At 41.6% G+C, this 20,582-nt stretch overlaps 1 protein-coding gene across 1 annotated transcript in view; it reads left to right on the forward strand.

Annotated features, from left to right (window-relative positions):
• Positions 1 to 18,245, forward strand: part of LOC127359173 (lysine-specific demethylase RSBN1L) — a 35,895-nt gene extending 17,650 nt beyond the window's left edge. The window contains exons 5-9 of the mRNA XM_051393007.1: positions 4,718 to 4,855; positions 6,621 to 6,763; positions 11,542 to 11,712; positions 11,824 to 11,932; positions 13,235 to 18,245. Of these exons, the coding sequence (XP_051248967.1) occupies positions 4,718 to 4,855; positions 6,621 to 6,763; positions 11,542 to 11,712; positions 11,824 to 11,932; positions 13,235 to 15,124 (2,451 nt within the window). The 3' untranslated portion in view covers positions 15,125 to 18,245. The remainder of the gene's footprint in view (positions 1 to 4,717; positions 4,856 to 6,620; positions 6,764 to 11,541; positions 11,713 to 11,823; positions 11,933 to 13,234) is intronic.
• The last annotated feature ends 2,337 nt before the right edge of the window (positions 18,246 to 20,582 follow it).

The raw sequence follows: 20,582 nt of genomic DNA on the forward strand, positions 1-20,582 counted from the left end.
ATATGGTCTGTAACTCATTTGATAGACAAACTTTAAAAACCATATGGAAAACTCTGTGATAAATTTAATCTTAACTGCTCTCTTCGATATTTAAAGTTAAAGGTAATTCAATGATTCAACAGGTTTTGGGGGAGATCTTAAACTCGGCACATACATTTATCAGAAAGATTTTATCAGCAGAATATTTTCCTAATTAGCTGGGGAAAAAATGTTTTACAAGAATACAAAGAGGCAAGGAAAGTAAGACAATTAGAATTTAAAATCTCTTTATTTATCCATCCAATGAATTCTACCTGTGGATTCTGTGAAAGACAGATGGTGAAACTGTAAAACATATTTGCTTATAGTGTAAATTAGTGCCTGTTCAAGCTGGTATTCATGAAACTCAATTTGATTTTGTTGTGTAAATATCTCATTCACAGATGTGAACAATTAAAGGTTAGGCCCCAAATGAACAAGAATTTGCTCGATCTACTTGCAAAACACCACCCAGCATACTGATTTTATGGCCATGTCAGGCTTTAATAATAGTGAAACGTGACTAAAGCTAGCTCTCACTCTGTGGGAAATCCCTTTTTGAATACGGGTGTTCTCCATTTGGTAAAAACACAAGTTTCGTTCATACAGCAGTTGACAGTTGGCAGTTTCGGAGTCGAACACCGTCACAATCAACTTCAGCTTATTTGCCTCTTGCTCCAGCCTCGCTACTGTAGGCATCCTGCACCTTTCATATACTATAACCTGGAGGTAGCGATGTAACGCTCGGTCACCAAACCGTCTCTAACACAGTGTTTACAAAACAAGCCTAGACTGTGGCGTTGCATCATGGCGTCTCGCACTGCAGCGTTCAAACCATGCTTAAGTTTTGACACAGTCCTAGTGAAAGCATGCTTTACATTACATTGATTGTGTGTGTGTGTGTGTGTGTGTGTGTGTGTGTGTGTGTGTGTGTGTGTGTGTGTGTGTGTGTGTGTGTGTGTGTGTGTGTGTGTGTGTGTGTGTGTGTGTGTGTGTGTGTGTGTGTGTGTGTGTGTGTGTGTGTGTGTGGCCGAGGGAGAGATTATGTAAGAAAAGTTTTGGAAAGCGTCTGTGTCTGACCAGTCAGCAGCCAAAAGCTCTGTTGTGACGCAGTACACAGTATTAGACTAATAGACTTAGTACTCTAGAGACTGACTGGACATAATGATTTAGAAAGAGAGACGCACAGAGAGAGGAAGAAGCAGACTTACGGGGGTCAGAGAAAGGTCAGATAGAGTAGCAAGATGATGTCCTGTCATGAACAGGGAGAGGGTGAAGGATGTGTTTACAAGAGGAGTTAGAATTAACAGGCGGTTACAGCGGGGCTGAACCAGAGACCGAAATAACAGAGAGAGAGAGAGAGAGAGAGAGAGAGAGAGAGAGAGAGAGAGAGAGAGAGAGAGAGAGAGAGAGAGAGAATCTAATAGACTTCCCAACGGGGGATGTGGTGGGTATTGTGAAGGGAAGAGGCAGAGGAGGAGATGGAGAGGCTGACAAAGACAAGAGAGAAAGAGATGATCTGTTAGACTTAAAGATAGACTGTTTTTAGCCAAAGACAGTGACAGCAGAGGAGAGATGACAGTGATGAAAATTATATATAATAATGTTGGCTTTTTTAATCCTGTGAATTTGGAGACCATAAAGTACAAAATGAGATCATAATGTTCCAGGGAATAGAGTTTTATTATTTGACTCGTTTGTATTTATTTATCATCTTCTGTTTTTGTGCAGCAGAATCTCACGTTTTAAATCAGGCTTATTGTCATGTTTAGAAACAAGTAAATATGATTTTGGTCATTTGTTTTTACACATTTTCCCATCGAGTGTGTTAGCGTGCACGTACACAGAGGTGAGGACGGACTGGAGCATCTTGAACAGCACCGCTCAGAGGAAGTCTGTCACATTTCCTGTTTCCTTCTGTTTGCCTTCACTTATTATAGACAAGCTGTTCGAGTGTGTGAGCGAATCACCGACTGTTGAATTTATCCGTTTATTCGAGGCAGAGGAAGTGCTTCCTAATACTCCTCCTGTGATAGTGAGAGACGGTTCTCCTTGTTGACAACGTGGGGGTTATTCTGCTGTTAAATTATGCATCGTGTAAACACACAGGAAAAAAAAAAGCTCATAAGTGCAAACATATTATAAGTATGCAGGAAGATGAATGCATACACGCACACACCGGCTGAGAAACGAGTGCACGCATGGATTCAAATGCCTTCATGCTTACAAGTGTTTGTGTGCTTCCACAAACACACTTTCCCCTCAGTATCTAGGTCATTGACTCAGTGAGACTATTTAAAGTTGTGATGTGTTTACGCGTGTGAGTGTTTCAAGCTTTTACTTATCATCATCTTATTACGAGTACATCACACAGTGCCAGGGCACATATGCAGTGAAATGAAGTGAAGAACAAACACAGCCATGTGGCTTGGCCCGTCCATGCATGAGGAACTGATTTTATTTTGTTAATTAATCAGAGATGTAATAAACTCCAATACACAGTTACTTGATGCATGTAATTAGACCAGTTAGCAAGTGAATATGCAGTGGTTCAGGAGCTTAGTCAAAGTTTTTTTTATTATTATTATTTGTGAAATTTTATAGACTAAACAGCTGATTAATTCATCGTAGAAATAATCGGAATACTTAATTGGTAATACATTTTCTGCTTGATCTCAACTAGAGCTAGTGTTTAAAATAAGATTCAGATTAAGATTTAAGTTTGGTAAAAAGCTGATATAAAACTCACAAATATCAATATCAGCCTTAAAAATCCAGTGCTGATCGGGTTTTAATCTGTTGAAAGATTTTATTGTTTGCTGAACATTATGTTGCCTAAAGCTGATTAGGAAGACATATAATTAACTGCGTCACTTAATCCTGTCAGTTATGATGAGTTTTTAAATTTTTATGATCTTTGACCCCCATAATCCAGTTTTTTATGACCAGTCTCTACTAATTATCCTGCCTGTAAAAATAACCAAACTACTGGACCAATAATATTTTCTTATTAGAAGCAACACAATGTCTCAAATCGCTGCAGCACACACACTCACACATACTTGAGCTCTACTGTGGCGTGATCTACAGATCTTGCCTCCGAGCAGCTGTTTTGGGGATTTAGTGCCTTGCTCAAGGACACGTCTGGGAGCTGCGGAGCACCTTCCCCTTCAGTCTTTTTCCAATTCATTGTTTCCATCTTCATTACTTCTCCTTCGCCTCCCTCCTCCCATCCTCTCTAACCTGCCCTCATCTCTCCTCTTCCCTTATTGTCACACTCCCTCTCTTGTGTCTCTTTAACATCTTTTTACCTTTTATTTAATCTTATCTGCTGTGTTGTCCCATTCTCTCTGTCACCCTTTTTTTGTCCTTACTCTCTTTTTTTCCCTTCCATTTTCACCTGCTCACTCTCTTCTCTCCTCACTCCCCCTTTGAGTTATTTCCATCCTCCCCTCCATTTTTCTCTTCTTGTCTCCTCCGTCTCCCCTACTTTTTCTTTCACAGCTTGTCTAACTAAACTTTCTCTCCCTCTTCCACTCACCACTTCCCTCCATCTGTTTCTTTTCCCCTCGTTCTTTCTCTCCTGTGAGTCCTCACTCTCTCTTCCCTCTGGTCTGTCTCTCCTCTCTCTCTTTATCTCTGCCTTGTTGTCAAGTGGTGACTCACTAGAGGCGAGCAGCCAAGGATCTGGCCAACACACACACACACACACACACACACACACACACACACACATCCTGATCAGCCAAGAGTACAGCATGCAGGCCACATGCTGCACGTACTGCACTCACACACACAAAGACACTGTTGAGGGCCAAGGGTATGGGGACGGGTTAGACACACACACAGACGTGCACACACTATGGTCTGTCAGCCAAGTGAAGGGCAGCAAACAGTCTGTTGAGTCACACCGGTGGAGCAGAAACATCAAGTGAAACCGCCAACACGCACACACACACACACACGCACACACACAGTGTCTGTTTTGACACCCAGTAGTCATTAACAGCTTCCATGTCAGTGGAAGAAGAACTAGTTTCGTGTTCCCCTATTTTATTGCGGTCAAACTAAAGCAAAAGCATATATATTTTATAAACAGCCTGTAAGGTTATATATCTTACAACCTGATGAAACCTGATATATTTATTATTAGGACTACTTCTTATTCTGTCACAAAATCCAGGAAGAACCTCTTATCCCTTATTGATTGAAGCGAGGGAAAAAATCAAAACGTGCAGTTGGTGGTCGCAAGCAGGATATAGCTCTGTTTTAAGGGGTCACAACCCAAAACGGTTGGGAACCACTGACCAAAATAATAAGCGTGTTCGATTACACTCAGGATGACCTAGAAGAATTTAGAGCCACAGAAGGGTAATTGAACCAGGATGTGCCACCCCTCTAAGAAAACCAGGGGCATTTAGGCTGCTGAAGGTGCTACGACACAATAATTGAATGCTACAGCTAATATGTTGAAGATTCAAGGTAAATTTTTTAGGTAAGGACTAAAAGCAGATATGAAATTTCACCTGAGCGCCACATATCACAGAGTTTTAACGGTGATGTTATGTTTTCTCCTGTGGTTATTGTTTAAGAAGACAACGTGGGATCAGAGGAACCGGTGTCAGCCTCCTGCTGTGGTGTTAAAGTAACAATGTAACAATATTATCTGATGTTGTGTTTTCTCCTGTGGTTGCTGCAGGTGAAGAAAACGTACAGTAATGGTACATACAGAGCCGGGGCAATGAGACAGATCAGCCTGGTGGGAGCCGTGGACGAGGAGGTCGGGGATTATTTCCCGGAGTTCCTCGGCATGCTGGAGGAGTCACCCTTCCTGAAGGTGAGTCAGGACGGGATGAACAGCAGTAATCAGAAACAGTGGGTGGATGGAAAGTGACAGCGGCATTCAAATAGGCTCGGATCAGATTTGTATATTGTATGGAAGAACAAGATAATCTACAATGGGAATAAATAAGGAAACTACAATTTATAACATGTTACTGTGCTGTGAGGTCAAAGGAAATTTACCTTAAAGCTTAACTTTGCAACAGCAGAATCTTAAGGAAATTGTCAAGCAGTGATGTTGTTGCACTTAGACTTAATAAGTAATAGACTATTTTTGTTACTGTCAGCAAGTCCTGTGAAAAGACCAAAATTGACATTTTGACTTCCTGTCTGTGGCCCTCAGCCTCAAGCTTATTTGTTTCTACTTGACGGGTACTAGCTTTGATCAAATGTTATTCAAACAGGAGTAAATAGTGCATCGGTTAGGGGGATTTATACCCATCCTGTGGTCTAGTGAGTATCTAAGACAGCAGCATGGTGAATGTGGGATTGACTTAAAATAAATCACAGTAATCATGTTCATGGCAACAGAGAAACAAGTCACCCAGTTCAACGGTGTGGCTTATTGTTGTGTTTTTAATAGGTTTTTGAACAACAATGGAGCTCCATGGTGCTGAGAAATAAGCTATATCAGGCTTTGGATACACAGACAATACTTTTTAGGGTTTGTTGTTGGTTTTAATCTTTTCATGGGATGTGTTTACAATAATGAAAATACAGAATACATTAGACTTAGCCTAAAATTTATAGCCTGGCAAAAATGCCTTTTATTTGTTTCTTAAATCTCCTCAGTACTGTGAGCAGGATGTACCGACCACCTTCTGCTTATTTTTTTTATTCTCTCAACAAATTTAAACGTGCTTTTTCTCTTACTCCAAAACATTTAGTTTCAGTGTGTGCTGATGTTGGATTCAAGGAATCCAGACAAAACTCAGCTGGGCTGGCCCTCTGATTGTTATAGTAACATCACGCTCTGTCGAAGGATTAGGCTAGATGTTATGTGACAGTGTTCAGTTGGCTGGCATTGTGTCACACAACACCTTCTCACTGAAATATAAAGTAGGCTTACTCCAGTCAGAACATTACATGCCTATACCCCATGAATTGTCTGTTTATTCTAAATGTCAGCTACAAACTAGATGTGAGAAATGTGAGTTTGATGCATTTATTCCACTGATTATTTGGAAACGCTACAAACTGAACAGATGCAGGGATACTGGGAGATACACCAACACATACACAACACACCTAATAGTCTCAGTGGTGGCTGGCAAAGAATAGGCGTTAAGTGGTGTGTCAGAGTGATTAGTTGCAGCTTTCCAGCTTCAGTTCAGTTTAAATGTCTGCACGGGAACAGACCACCAAAACACTGTGTTTACTGCTGTCCCTGAAATGTATGAGTGACAAGGAGACAAGTTTTTCTTCTGTTTGCTATTCTGTGTTGACACTTCAAATCTCCTGCATACCAGTGTGGAGGAGTGGCGTCGTACGCTGAATATCAAAAGACGCACATCCTCTGGCACTTCCTAACCGTCGAGGGGCTTTGGCTCTGATTCAGCACCCTCTGAAGCATCTCGAGCGCCAGTGACGAGTTTTACCACAGGGGGCAATTTCTTGCGCATGAGATTTCTTTCTGTGGAATCAGTGGAATAAATAAATTACTTGATAAATAGGTTAACAACTAAAAAAAGTGAGGCATGTGCTAACACACTGCTTTGATCATTTTCCCTCATGTTCTCTCTTCGTCTGTCTGGCTGCAGCGGACTCTTCCGTGGGGAACGTTCTCCAGTCTGAGGTTGATGAATCCCACAGAGAGTGACGACGGTCCTATAATGTGGGTCAGACCAGGAGAACAGATGATACCTGTAGCTGATATACCAAAGTCCCCTTTTAAAAGAAAGCGGTGAGTCCACTAGCAAAAAGGCACACACACACACTCACAAATGAAGCCAGACAATATTTTGGATCCTTCCTAAGCACTGCAATAAGACAGTGACTGAATTAACAGGGATTTTGGTCTCTATGAATGTTATTTGCACTGGCTACAAGTCTCAGTGGTGTGCCTGTGTGTGTGCGCGTGTGCGTGTACCTTATTGAGCCAGCTGTACTCTCAAGCCCACAAGGGCCGATTATGGACAAACAGCACCAAAACACACTCACACATTTGAAGCAGCAGCCGTGGTAGCAGCATGAAGCTTTGTTGTAGCCGAGCACCGCCGGATGAGGCAATTACACCCTCTCTGTTTGTCTCTGTCACAGTGTCATTGTTGCTCACACATAAGCTCTGTCTCTCTCTCACACACACACACACACACACACACACACACACACACACACACACACACACAAACACATAATATCTGTGAGGGAGGCCATGAGAGAGAATGTGTGGGTGTGTGATGTGAGCGGTATGTGGCTCACCACTCAGATGAGATCATCGTTATGTTAATAGAGTCGACATCAGACGCTACTTCACATGGCAGCCGGCCAAGCACGGGACAACACACACAACCGCACACATTCCTTTCACGCAGCAGTTATTTCTCTCTCAAATCTGTTAATTGGTAGTCACATCAATAGTAGGATTTATGATTTTTTTCTTTATTTTTTTTTTATTTTTTAAAGCTGAATCAATTAATTCTTCAACAGAAAAATAATCTGCAACTCTTGTCAGTCAAGCAAAAATACTTCCAGCTTGGTTCCGGCTTTTAAATTAAGAAGATTTACTGCTCTCTCAGTTTTATGTCATTGTTAACTCAATATCTTTTTACTAATCGCATCCCTAGTTTGTTTTTTCTCTCTAAATTCATCCAAGAAAGTTTTAATCAGTCAGACCTTTCTGGGTGAGTAAAAGGGGGAAATAATAGAGAAAGTCATAGTCACTTAATCAGTGTCTACACCTGTAAATACGTACGTTTTGTTGCATAAACATGTTGGCGCAGGGCTTCTGGACCGTGTCTGAAGGGAATAGCGTTCAGGGAAAGTGTGAATGTTTGTGTGCGTGCTGTCAGAACCACTTGTGTAACAGCTGGGGCTGAAAGAATGTTTTTATAGAAACACAGATGGATGGATGGATAAAAAGAGAAGCGTGGTTAAACTATTTCCTCCTTTTCTTTCATTCATGTCCTGTCATTTTCTATCACATGATCATAAATTACTATGAGATGGGAATATCTACAAACCAAGGTGTACTTTTCTCATACTTTTATTCCTTTTGGCTCCCAGATATCTCCTCAATCTCTAATTCCCCTCCTCCTCCTCCTCCTCCAAACTCTTCTTCCCTTTTCTTCCCTCCATTCCTCCCACTTCTGCCTAATTTCTCTGTCCTTGTCCTCCTGCTACCTCTAAATATCTGCCCAGTCTTTCTGTCTCAATTTCTCTTACGATCTGTCTTCTGTTTCCTCCTATTGACCTCTCTTTCCGGCTTTAAGTTGATTTATTGCAGAGTTACTGTGCTGTTATTTGTAGGAATTCTAAGACTGTGTGTAAAGAAAGCACATATATTAAATATGCCAAAGCAGTGCAAGGGATTGTGTTTGTGTCTGCCTGTGTATATAAAGAAAGAGAGAAGGATGTTATTTGCAGTGAGACCTTGTCTGCAGTTGAAGGAAGGAAGGCTGCTTGTGTACGGGGAACATCTCTTCACAGCGTTCAGTTTCTTTTTTCTTGGTGGTTTCAGTGAAAAGGTCAAGCTGTTATGCATTTCTGACAGCACTGAGACTCTCAGTCTGAGAATTCAGCTTGATTATAGTGGTCAGACAATGAAAATAAACCAAAATATTTCAGCTTTTTAGTGAAAGAGCACCGTGCTGCCAGAGATTTACAATAATTGCATAGTAACAGCAGCAGCCCTGGCCAGCAGCAGTCACAAACAGGACAGAGGCCCGACGCAGAACATGCTGTTCCTGTTTGGAAACAAATTGCATGACAGATGACAGCTGAGTCCATCGGGAGCCGCTTGGCTGTCAGCCTGCTCAGTCTCAAGTTGAAATTATTAATAGGCAGCTTTTTTGATAATCGATTAATAACTTGAGGTTTTATTTTTTAGACAAAGCTCAAAACATTTCTTTGATTCCAGCTTCTCCAGTGTAAAGTTCTGCAGCTTTTCTCTACTTTATATAATTGTAAATGTAATATCTTTTGGTTTTGTATTGTTGATTGGATAAAATAAATTCCCCCGCCAGTCAAAAATGTGTTGTTGGATGTTTGACCTGCACTGTGCAGAATAATGTATGTGTAGAGTTTGATATTCATCTATTTCTCTGTGCTTAAATCTGAGTTTAAGATGTGAACACACAAGCATGATTTTGTGATCACACAAATCACAACTATATTGGAAACCAGACAAATAATACAACAAACAGAGGAAATAGTTGTCACATGAATCAGTAATAATCATTAGTTGCAGCCCTTGTTGTAAGTGCATTAATTGTGTGAAACGTAAATGTGATGTAGAACCTCTTCAGGCGTGTGTGCTGCAGCTTTAAGATGTACATTAACAGTGTTTGTCGTCAGAGATCGTGGTTCCCCTCTGCCTCCCTTTCCTCCCTCCTCCTTACACTCCTTTTTATTACTGTCTTATCCCTCTCCTTCCCTCCTCTCTTCTCCAGTTTCCCTCCTTTATCTCCTCTCTCTCTCCTCATCCCTGCTCTCCCACTCACGCCTTCCTCTTGTTCTTCTCTGTTCTTCTCCCTCCCGCTTTGTTCGACCATAAATGCACAGGCACCTGTCCCGACGACTTGGTGCATTACACACTGCGCACTGACATACATTACATACATTTACAACAGGAGCTCACATGTAGAGGACAGATACAAATGGTAGACTTCAAATTTCACTCCAGATGTGCACGTTCAGCACTCCTCCCTTTACACTCTCTTCTTTCAGTGTTTCACTTACCAGCTTTTCCTGGTTTTACATTCATTACTGTCAGCCTGCAGTCAGCTCAGACACACTGAGCTCTGTGTGTGTGTGTGTGTGTGTGTGTGTGTGTGTGTGTGTGTGTGTGTGTGTGTGTGTTGTTTTCATTTCCCCTTACTCTCTGTACTATTTTCCTCTGCTTCTTTCTTCGTTTTCCACCAGCCACTGCCTCTCTTCTCCTATTTCCGAATGAATGAATGCACAATTAAGTGTGCAGCATGCTGTTCTGTGTGTGTGTGTGTCTGCGTGACGCTCTCGAAGGAATCTCTAGCAGACTCTGTGTGCGTTCATACTGTGTGTGTTCATACTCTTGTTTGAATCTGACTGCAGGTCCAGTGTGAGTCACTGATCCAGTAGTGAGCTGACTGCAGTACTTCTATTGTTTGGCAACATGGCTTCATGCACACAGACTGAGAAGCTGAGGAGTAAAGGCATAAAAATGAGCCAAGCGTGCGCGCAATGGTACCTGTTTCCAAGAGGATATTACTGATTTTGATTTATTTTTCTTCTCATTTTCCTGCTACCCGTCTTTTGTGTTTAGAATTTAAATACATACCATATTGTCCATGCAAGGAAAGTAATTTCTGCCACCAGCAAACATGGAATAATTTGCATTTGAAGAAAAAGATATTGGTCGAAAGCTAGAAAAAGCTCTGGTATGATTTTTATATCTGGAGACAATATGAAGGATGAAGTATGGAGTCTGTGTGTGCACATAGCGTGCAGTCTGTGTGTGCACATAGCGTGCTGTAAAACCTCCAGGTAGGGTGGAGGGTTTCACTGAAGACATCACAAAGTGTTTTATAATGTCCAAATTAATGTTTTTATCCTTTATATCACAGCTGCTCAAGAGTTGCGATTAAAATCTTTTTTTATTAATCTAACGATTCTTTTTTAAAATATTGTTTAGTCTATAAAACGTGAGAAAATTGTTTTTAAAATACATGTTTATTTTCCCAGAACCCAAGGCTTCATCTTCAGTTTGTATGTTTTGTCACGGAAACATAAATATAAAGGTGTCATTGTATTGTTCTGGATTGTAAAGCATCTAATTAGTGTTGCTGTAAAGTGAAACTGAAACACTTGAGTCAGTTATTTGGTTGACCAAAAAAAAATGATTGGAACCTATTTTGGTAATCGATTAATCTTTAGTGTATCATTTTCAAGTAAAATCTCTTATTCCTACTTATGAGATGTGAATATTTGTTGATTTTCTTAGTTTTCTATGATAAGTGATTTTCTAATCTTTGGATTTTGGTTTTGTTAATTGGACAAAAAAATACATTTAAGCATGTCAGCTAGGGCTTTGGGAAATTATGATTATTTACTATTTTCTAAAATGTAAAGACTGAACTATTAATAAGCAGTAATAATTAATAAGAATCACCGTTACTAGAAGCTCTACTGGAAATGCTTCCAGTGCGTTTTATTATATCCACACTAATGCAGGTTTTCATCCTCTCTGCTTCTCATGTCACGCTGTGGTGTCAGGATTACATCAATGCCAGCCAAGATAACAATTCCAGCAGATAAAGCCTGTCTGGTGCTTTTATTTTGCCACAGCAGACAGAAAACAAAGCAATAAACAAAGCTGGGAAGGGAGCTGCCCACTCACCTTTAGTCTCTTCTTTATTTAGACAGCAGGGAAGCAGAGACAGGGGAGAAATCTCTTTGTAGAACTGTGTGGACACATCCTGTGTGTGTTTCTACTTTCTCCACTGCTGTTTCTCTGAAGCCGTCTTAATTTCTGTCCTGTCGTAGCTCCACCAATGAGGTGAAGAACCTGCTGCAGTCTCTGCCCAGGACCAGTGAGCCCAGAGAGATGCTGTTTGAAGATCGGACCCGGGCCCACGCTGATCACATCGGCCAGGGCTTTGAACGTCAAACCACAGCAGCCGTGGGGGTGCTGAAGGCTGTACGGTCCGGAGAAAGGTAGGCAGTGAAGCAACACATGATATGATGTGTTTAGAAGTAACACACAATCACCAACAGATACAGTGTAATCCTTCTGACTCTGTCGTCCCCTCCCTCCCTTGCTTTCAGCTCAGAGCCTCCTCGTGTAACCAAAGACGTTGTGTGTTTCCACGCCGGTGATTTCCTTCCTGTAGTTCAGAGGCTGCAGTTGGACCTACACGAGCCTCCGCTGTCTCAGGTTTTACATTACACAGACATAGACACACACACACACACACACACACACACACACACACACACACACACACACACAGGGTATGGCAATATACACAGCTCACACATTAGATTCACCCCAGTGAAGTCATCCTTGTTATGTCCCGAATTAGATGCAGAGCTATTCCTTAGTGTTACTTTAATATAACGCTTACTGTCTAACACTGTGTGAGGTGTAGAGTTGAGATAATCTGATGTTGGATGCTGCTACCTGGTGGATAAAAGTTGAACTGCAGCAAATCAGAGAAATGGTCAGAAAACGTTACATATAGAATTAATTTTTTTTTGTTCAGTTTACTTTATTTCACCTAGATAATCCAATCGGTGTCGGTACCGCTTTCCATGGAGTCCTTGGTACATATTAAAAACACTAATATGTCGATATAATTTTAAAACCTTAAGTCTCAAGAATCATTGAGATTTTTGTCATTTACAATAATGTCAAGAAACCGTTCCCAGACTGTATCAACTGTTTAATTTATACATGAAACATCTGATACATTCTTTCATAAAGGTGTCCAGATTTCAGTTTCCATTTGAAAGCCTGTAAAACATGTAGATCCGTCCAGCTGACTGATAGTGATAGTGGCACCATAATATTACAGTCTGCTACTAAACACAGCACTTTAGCTGCATGGGTGTCCATGAGACGTGAGTCCCATCTCTCCAAAGTAAAGTCTAACAGCGATCTGAATGTTGTCTATTTTAAACACATTCCACTCTCTTTTCTGCCTTAATGCTTTCAGTATTCAGCCCAGATGTTCACTGGTAATAAAGACAATACACACTCCATTTTTTAGCAACTCTGTTATCCTTTTTTTGTAAGCTGTGAAGCTATTCTCTGGGTTAAAGAGACTCTTTTATTGCAAAGAATATAACACGACAAAATAGCCACAGAGCAGATCTGTCTGTTCTGGAAAAGATCAAAAGGAACTTCTGGGACCTTGAGATTACAAAACTTTATCTTTTACAAAAAGGCCTTTTTAGCAATCCTGACTTAACTCTTTCAAATTGTTGTTGTCACTGATTTTTGCCTTGCATTTTGTCATTTTACATAAAGCCAAATGTTTTAAAAAGCTAAGCTTAATTGCTTTTTGGCTTTTTAGACAAGGATTAATGATTTTTATGTATTCCCACTGAAATAAAGTTGGAAAGAAGAATAAAAAAAGAGAAAACTTAACCTAAATTTTTTTCAAAATAGATGTCAATGTCATTTTGGAGTGCACCTCCTGATTTCTTCCACCTCAACCCCCCTCTGTCTCTACAGTGTGTGCAGTGGGTGGATGACGCCAAACTAAACCAGCTGCGTCGCGAGGGCATCCACTACGCTCGCATCCGCCTGTGCCACGATGACATCTACTTCATCCCTCGCAATGTGGTCCACCAGTTCAAGACCGTGTCGTCCGTCTGCAGCCTGGCATGGCACGTGCGCTTAAAACAATACCACCATGGAGAGGGAGAGGAGGATGAGGAGGAGGAGGAGGAGGAGGAGGTGAAGGAAGAGGAGGAGGAGCAGGAGGTGAAGGAAGAGGAGGAGGAGGAGGAGGAGCAGGTTGAGTCGAAGGAGAAGGAAACGGTGGAGGAAAAAGAGGAGGAAGAAGAGGTGAGGAGAGAAAAGAAGCGTGAGAAAGGAGCAAAGGAGAGGATAAAGGAGGAGAACGAGGAAATTGATTTGGGAGAAAACAGGACATTGCCGGTTGTCAAAATGGAGCAACAACCTCTCTCATCTCAGCCTGCTCCCTCAGTGGACTCGAACGTGAGCAGTGCGAGAGACAAAGAGGAGACAATGGAGAGGGTAAAGGAAGGAGGAAAACCCAAACAGCAGCAGGTTTCACCTCCTGCAAAAATGAAAACAGAACTTCCGGCGTCTCCTCTCTGCAAGAATAAACCACCTCCTGCCTCTCATCCTCCTCATCAGGACACAAAACCCAAAGCAGCATCATCAAAGCACCTTCATCATCACCACCATCACCATCATTCGGACAGCAGGACGACGTCTTCCAGTACGAGTTCCTCCTCTTCAGCTCCTAAATCTCCCATCTCTAAGTCTTCCACCTCTTCGTCGCCTTTGGCCGTTACTCCTCTGCGCTCATCTTATGCTGCTCCCAATCCGTCCTCTACCTCTTCTCCATCTGCAGTTCTGTCCACATCTTCCTCTGTCTCAACCTCCACTTCACCTCCCAAACCCGCATTGCTCCCTCCTTCCGCCGTGTCTTCGTCGTCCCAGCTGCCTTCCTCCTCTAAGTCAGACCAACCGAAGGACAGAGCCTCGCCTCGGCTAAAGCCGGACGTCCCCACAGACGCGCGGACGCAGTCGGAGGTTCGAGCGTCACCCGCCGTGGATGTACACACGCAGGCCTCTGAGAGCTTGCACGCCGACACAAGGACACACGCGGTAGCTCGAGCGCCAACGGACTCGTGGACGCTCCAAGAGAAATGGACTCGCAGCGCGGACTCCTGGTCGTCCGTGGATCCGCAGATGCACCCGCCGCCAGACACCGGGAGGCAAGGAATGTACATGCAGCAATACGCGCCCCAGCATCTCCCACCTCCTCCTCACCTCCCCCACATGCTTCCCCCTTCGTTCCCCCATCTCCTGCCACACTCCCATCTTCCTCACAGACCTCCACTCCTCCCCCCGAGTCCCACTCACCCCACGCAGCCCCAAACCTTGAACTCTTACCTCGGTCAGAAGGCCCCGCCCCACTCGGTTCACATAAGCCAGCTTCACCTGCATCCGCCGCACCAACCCAACATCACCACGCAGTCTCAGCCGTATTACCAGCCTCCACTTATGGCCTGCCCGTCTCAACCCAACACTCCCCTCAGCAGCTCCCAGTCTCTCCCTCCTCACCTCTCCCACCATCATCAGTACATCACCCCGCACGCCAAAACCTTCTTCCCCCCTCAGCATCCCCACTTCCCCTCTCACCACTTCCTGCCGCCTCAGTCTTTCCTCCCTCAACCACCCAGCTCGTACCCGCTACAGCCGCAATACCAAACCCCGGCACCACCTTTCCCTCATCCACCTCCTCCTCCTTCTTCCTCTCCGCCTCCCCCTCCGCCTTCTCTTCCCCCTCCTCGTCCCCCTCAGCCTTCCCCTTCTGTCCTCTCCCCACCTGCAAAGCATGAAGAGGAGCAGAAACAGATTTTATAGTAGTTTTTGTACATAAGGATGCTGTTTTTAAAATTACTGTACATGTACAAGGTTTTATTTTGGTTGTGTTGTTGTAAAACGATGTAAAAAGGAAAAAAGGAGGAAGAAGGTGGAGTGTATCGGTTTGAACACAGTATCATAGTCTATAAAGCAGAGTTGGACTGTATTTACCCCAGACCTCTTGACTGGATTGGTTTAGATTGTACTGATGCTTTTGGTTGTGCTTAGGTTCAAAACTATTGAGAATTGATTGCATTTATTGGTAGGGTTTTATTTTTCTTTCCAGTTTTAACGTTTGAAGAAGATATTATTCAGGCTCACGGTTTGCTCCTAGTCTGAGAAAACTGCTGTCTGGTTCTGTTTTTTGAAGTGAGCATAACCCTCAAATATCAGAATATCCGTGAGCCATCAGAGGTAGGAAGACTTTGTGTCAGATATTTATATAAAAAAAAGGTCACGATGACCTTTTTGTGAAACTTGCAGCTAATGCTTCCATTTTTGTGGCTTTTTTCTAGTGTATTCTTTGTGCCCAAGACTGTTTCTGGAATAATGATGGGTCAAATCGTGATATTATACAGTACTCTATTGTATTGATGTAATATCACTACATTTCCTCTACTATATTGCATCGATACATCTTAATATACAGTACATTGCAGTACTTTTCCCAATATTGTATTTTGAGCAATAATGCTCCGCAATAATCTGCTGAATTTAAATATAACTGCATTTCCCCATTATTGATGTGGTGACAACAAGTACCAGTATTTTATTCTGATTTCAAAGCTATTGATAAAAAGCCACTTCACTGAGGAGTCGACATGAGGAGTGCTTAAATATAATTTACATTTATCTTAAGTGATTGTTCCAAGAATATTAGTGCAGTTTTTAGTGCTACTAAACAAAAGAAACCCCAATTTTCACTTTAAACCACTTTAGTAATATAGCTACAGTATACCGTAAAGAAATAGCTTGACATTTTGGGAAATGTGTTTATTTGTGGTCTTAGATGTCCAGGTGGTAAAGTATGAAGCTGGAGCCAGTAGCTGCTTAGCTTAGCTTAGCTTAGCATAAAGACTGGAAACACTGAAATCTTTGTGACCAACCGAGACTGGCCAAGAAATAGTCCGGCACATAACCTTCTGTAAAACCTATAATGAGTGGTGTTTAGACTTTTCTATGGGATAAACAACAGACATACAACCTGTCTATTAGTGAACTTTAGAGGTGCTGCTGGCCAGATTTTCCCACCCTGGGGTCAGAGCCAGACTCGCTAACAACAGCTTCATATTTACCACACAGCTATCTAACAACTATCTAACTCTGACATTGAGGGAAATAGGTCAACTATTTCTTTACGGTATTGCAGTTATCTTGTACCTGTAGCCCTTAACACCAGTGGCAGAGCTCTTAGTGTAATTTTGCTGTGTTTTTCAGTGTCTGTTGGATGTGTACCAAGGTCTCCTGATTTTGGAAACCGAGCACTTGCTGGTTAGCCAAGGAAGAATTCGACCCAGCCAAGGCTGCTACACAAAGTCTCAGGAAAAAACAAAAAAACATTCAGGACACATCCACCAATATATTGGTCTCCTAAAAACAATTTAAAAAATCGTATGTCTTAGTTACCTTTTACATAATTGTTCAGGGTCACTGAAATACCTTTCAACGTTATATTAGTACCTATGCAGCTACATTAAGAGCTCGCCATGAGTTAACTTTAGACCTCACAGCATCTGGATAGGAACAGGATGAGCAGAGCAATATCATACAGATGCAGTAGGTCAGGACTTCCAAAATGTGACTCATTATTACAGCACTTTGTAACACGGATATATATCAACAACTGTTTAAATCCATCTGATATTCCTTAAAAGACTTTGGGTCATGAATCCCAGATTATGTCCGATTATCAACAGGACAATTTCAGGTTCTTCCAAGACTATTGCGTTAATCATTCAGGCCTCAGCACTTCTATAATACAATAGTTTTTTATTCTTTATTCTGCTCCAAGACAAACAGAAGATACTCTGTCCAGAGTTCATTCCCAAAGCACTATTTATCTATTTACCTGAAGTCCAGTTTCTCTACAGTGTGGAGCATCCTGTTTTATTGAAATGTTTTATTTATCAACCAGGGACTGGAGTGACCTCTTGTGTTTTAGAAAGTACAATAAATTATTAACTATGAAGAGTATATGTTTCTCCAAAATGGTGAAGATCTGATTTTAGAGTCGAACTTCTGTCTCAGTGCTCGTCCCACAGTTGTGGAACTTTGATGTTGAGAAAAACTTGATTTCTTTCTTTTCTTTTTTCTTTTTTTTTTGGTCATTGATGTCTTGATTTTTATGATCAATATTGGAGTACAGCCCACTTGCTAATGTAGCCCACAATGTTTCCCCAGTGCCTGTCCTTAACTGTGAACTACTAAATGGTCCGGAGCCACGTAGAGAAAGAGTTCTGTCCTTTCATGGGAGTTTTTAGGAGTGCCAGTTTAACATTTTTTTTACTGGAAAATAAGAGTAACCTTAAGAGAGCCTTAAATTGGTATCTAAAGCCGCTGAAAACTCTCCAAATATCTGTGGCGTGAGTTGGGATGAGTCAAAAATTTTGTGGCTCAGTGGGACAATGGCCCTAAAAGCAGGGTTGTGTTTTTTTGTGATTAGTCTCACCGCCAGCCTGGAAATTCTCTGAAAATTAAACATAAACTCTCTTCAGGACTTCGTTTCAGAGGCAGAACTCTTCACTTCGTGGCTTTGGGGAGAGCGAGGTGATAATTAAGCACTTGATGCCAGTTGCAAGGCGCTCTGCAGCTCTTTTTATGCTTTTGGGTTTCAGACGTTACAAAAAAACTGACAGGAACTTATATATTTTTTGTACAAATGTGACAAAATTATGGTTGAAAACAAAACGAGTCTTTAGGGGCTAGTGTTGTTTTCACAGAGTTTATTTATCTCAAGGTTTTGGGTTGGTTTTTTTTTTTTTTTTTTTCTATTTTGTTTCTGTGATTTTTAACTGTCAGCACTGTAGTGTACATAAGAAGTTTTGTAAAGAGGAAAAAACTTGTAGTGTGGTTTCTACTTTAAATATGAACCTAGCTAATAAAAGGTTCAGTGTATGGAAAATGTTGGGGTAAGAATTGATTATTTTTTGGTGGTTAAAAACTTGGATGAGGAAATTGTTCATATGTATTCTCAGAATCTGGAGTGGAAACCGAGTCAGCTGTCTGAGGTTTAAAGACGCCCTGTGGAGCTTTAAAGCTTGGCGGACCTGAGGGGATCTTATCAAGTGATAATTCTCGGTGGGTTCGTGACTACAAATAACTCCTTTCACATACCAGTAGTCATGTGATCTGTTGTGAATGTAAAATATTGATTATAGCTGCGTTAAGGTGTGAAAGTGTGCCATTTTAATACTAGAAGTTGGGTACCTGGCATTCACCACTTTGCTGCCAAACCGGGCAGCAACTGAATTATCTCTATCTGTACTCAGGGTGGGCGTGGCCTAAACCAGGGAGTGGGCGGGGCTAACTGGAAATTATTCATTTAAGCTAATACAGGTTGATCAGAAATGGCTATATCTTTATATCTAACCTATATCTAACTAGCACCTTACAACACTTAAAAACTGTATCTCCATGTTGGGACGTGTGGTTGGTTAAAGACCAAACTTTACCACCACCTTTGTCTAATGTATACCTGCCTTTGTTTTTGTATTTCTGTTATACAAGCCACCCACTCACTGCAGTCAGCGGCAATGAGCTCAGCACTTTTACCGGGGCGAGATTTGAGGAGACAACTCATACACACCACAATGCAGCAGCCCCATAATTCAGGGCTGGTGTGTGTCAGGTCAAATCCAACTCAAAACAGCCCTTTTTTCCTCTTTCCATCCTTTCGTGCACTCTCACACACAGCAGGCATGCCAGAGGAGCTCAGCTGACCTTTACAGTGAGTGGGAGTGCGGCAGGAAGTTGGAGCAGAGACAAAGAGCGGATTTTGGAGGGAATACTTGGGAAAAAAACCCTCATTGAACCATGTTAGTGCAGCGTTCACACAGACTGCATTGAGCATACACTACTCAGTCGTGAGGTCAAAACTACCTCGGTCCAAATTCTCTAGAAACACCACTCACCATAAGTTATTTTGTGAAATAAATGTGGTTTTCCTACTTTGCAGGATGATTACTGTTCCTTCTCATATTACCAGTGGTGGAAGAAGAATTCACTTAAGCAAAAGTACCACTAGAATAATGTAAAAATACTCCTGCATACTGAAATATTATCAGCAAAATGTAAAGTAGAAAAACTAAAAGTACTTGCAAGAGATGTCCTCTGTGACTGACATTATATATTACAGTATTTACATTGTTAGTACTGATGCATCAGTGTCTACTTTAAGTAGCATTTTGGAGCTAGTTTTACTACTTTATATACAATTAGATTGTTTAATCCATGGGTTCCCAACATAGGGGTCATGTCCCCTCCAAAGGGACGAAAGATGCATGTGAGGGGTCATGAGAAAATGATTGGAGTAGCAGAGACGGAGTTCTGTTAAACAAGTTTGTATTCATTTTTCTTTTACTTTTCTCTAATCTTTGCTCTTTTTGTGAATTATTGGAGAATTTTACCTTTTTCATAGACATTTGAAGTACAACAAACGGCTCCAACTAGACGCGTTTGTTAGGGGTCACAAATCCTTTGCAATGCATTGTGTTTTATAATCATATAATGTGTTAATGTAACATATTCAGTACAAGTACTTTAAATTTTATTTTGCTTGAGTAAATAGTTATCTACATCAGTGCATTTAACTAGGTATTGTGGGATGAGAGCAGGCGGATCTAAGTTTTCAACAAAAGCAGCTAGAATAGCATAGCATACGTGCAGTGATTACAAGCTCCACCAGCCATAGCACATTAAGCACACTATGGTTATGTTCACACTGCAGGCAAAGGTGGCCCAAATCTGATTTTTTTTTCCTTCATGGCAGTATAAACAGCACAAATCACACAGAATCTGATCTTTCATATGTGATCCAAATCAGATACAGGTGCAACCTCAGTGTGAATTCATGTGACTTTTTACGTCACTCTAGATCTGCATTCGTCATGCGACTCACTTCAGGAGTGTTCACATTTGAATCTGATATGGGCCACGTTTAAAAAACAGTGCTCAAGCTTGCAGTGTAAACACACGCTGCAAGCTTCAGCTCATACAGTATTACTCATCTGTCTTTCTGATGATGGCCAGTGTTAAGGGTGTGGCGTCTGATTCGAGCTGTTTCCATTTTGGAAACTGGCTTCAGGCTGCACGAAGCCCTCTGGAAATGTGTCCCGTACTGTGCGTTTGTAAATAATTTCCAGCCATACTTTCAGTTCCTCTAGTGTCAAGACAACTGGAGCTCTGTGGACATACAGATTGGCAACTGGAAACATTGATCTCATCCAGTTAAATATATGAA

The sequence above is a fragment of the Dicentrarchus labrax genome, unplaced genomic scaffold (assembly GCF_905237075.1).
Source record: "Dicentrarchus labrax unplaced genomic scaffold, dlabrax2021, whole genome shotgun sequence".
NCBI lineage: Eukaryota > Metazoa > Chordata > Actinopteri > Moronidae > Dicentrarchus > Dicentrarchus labrax.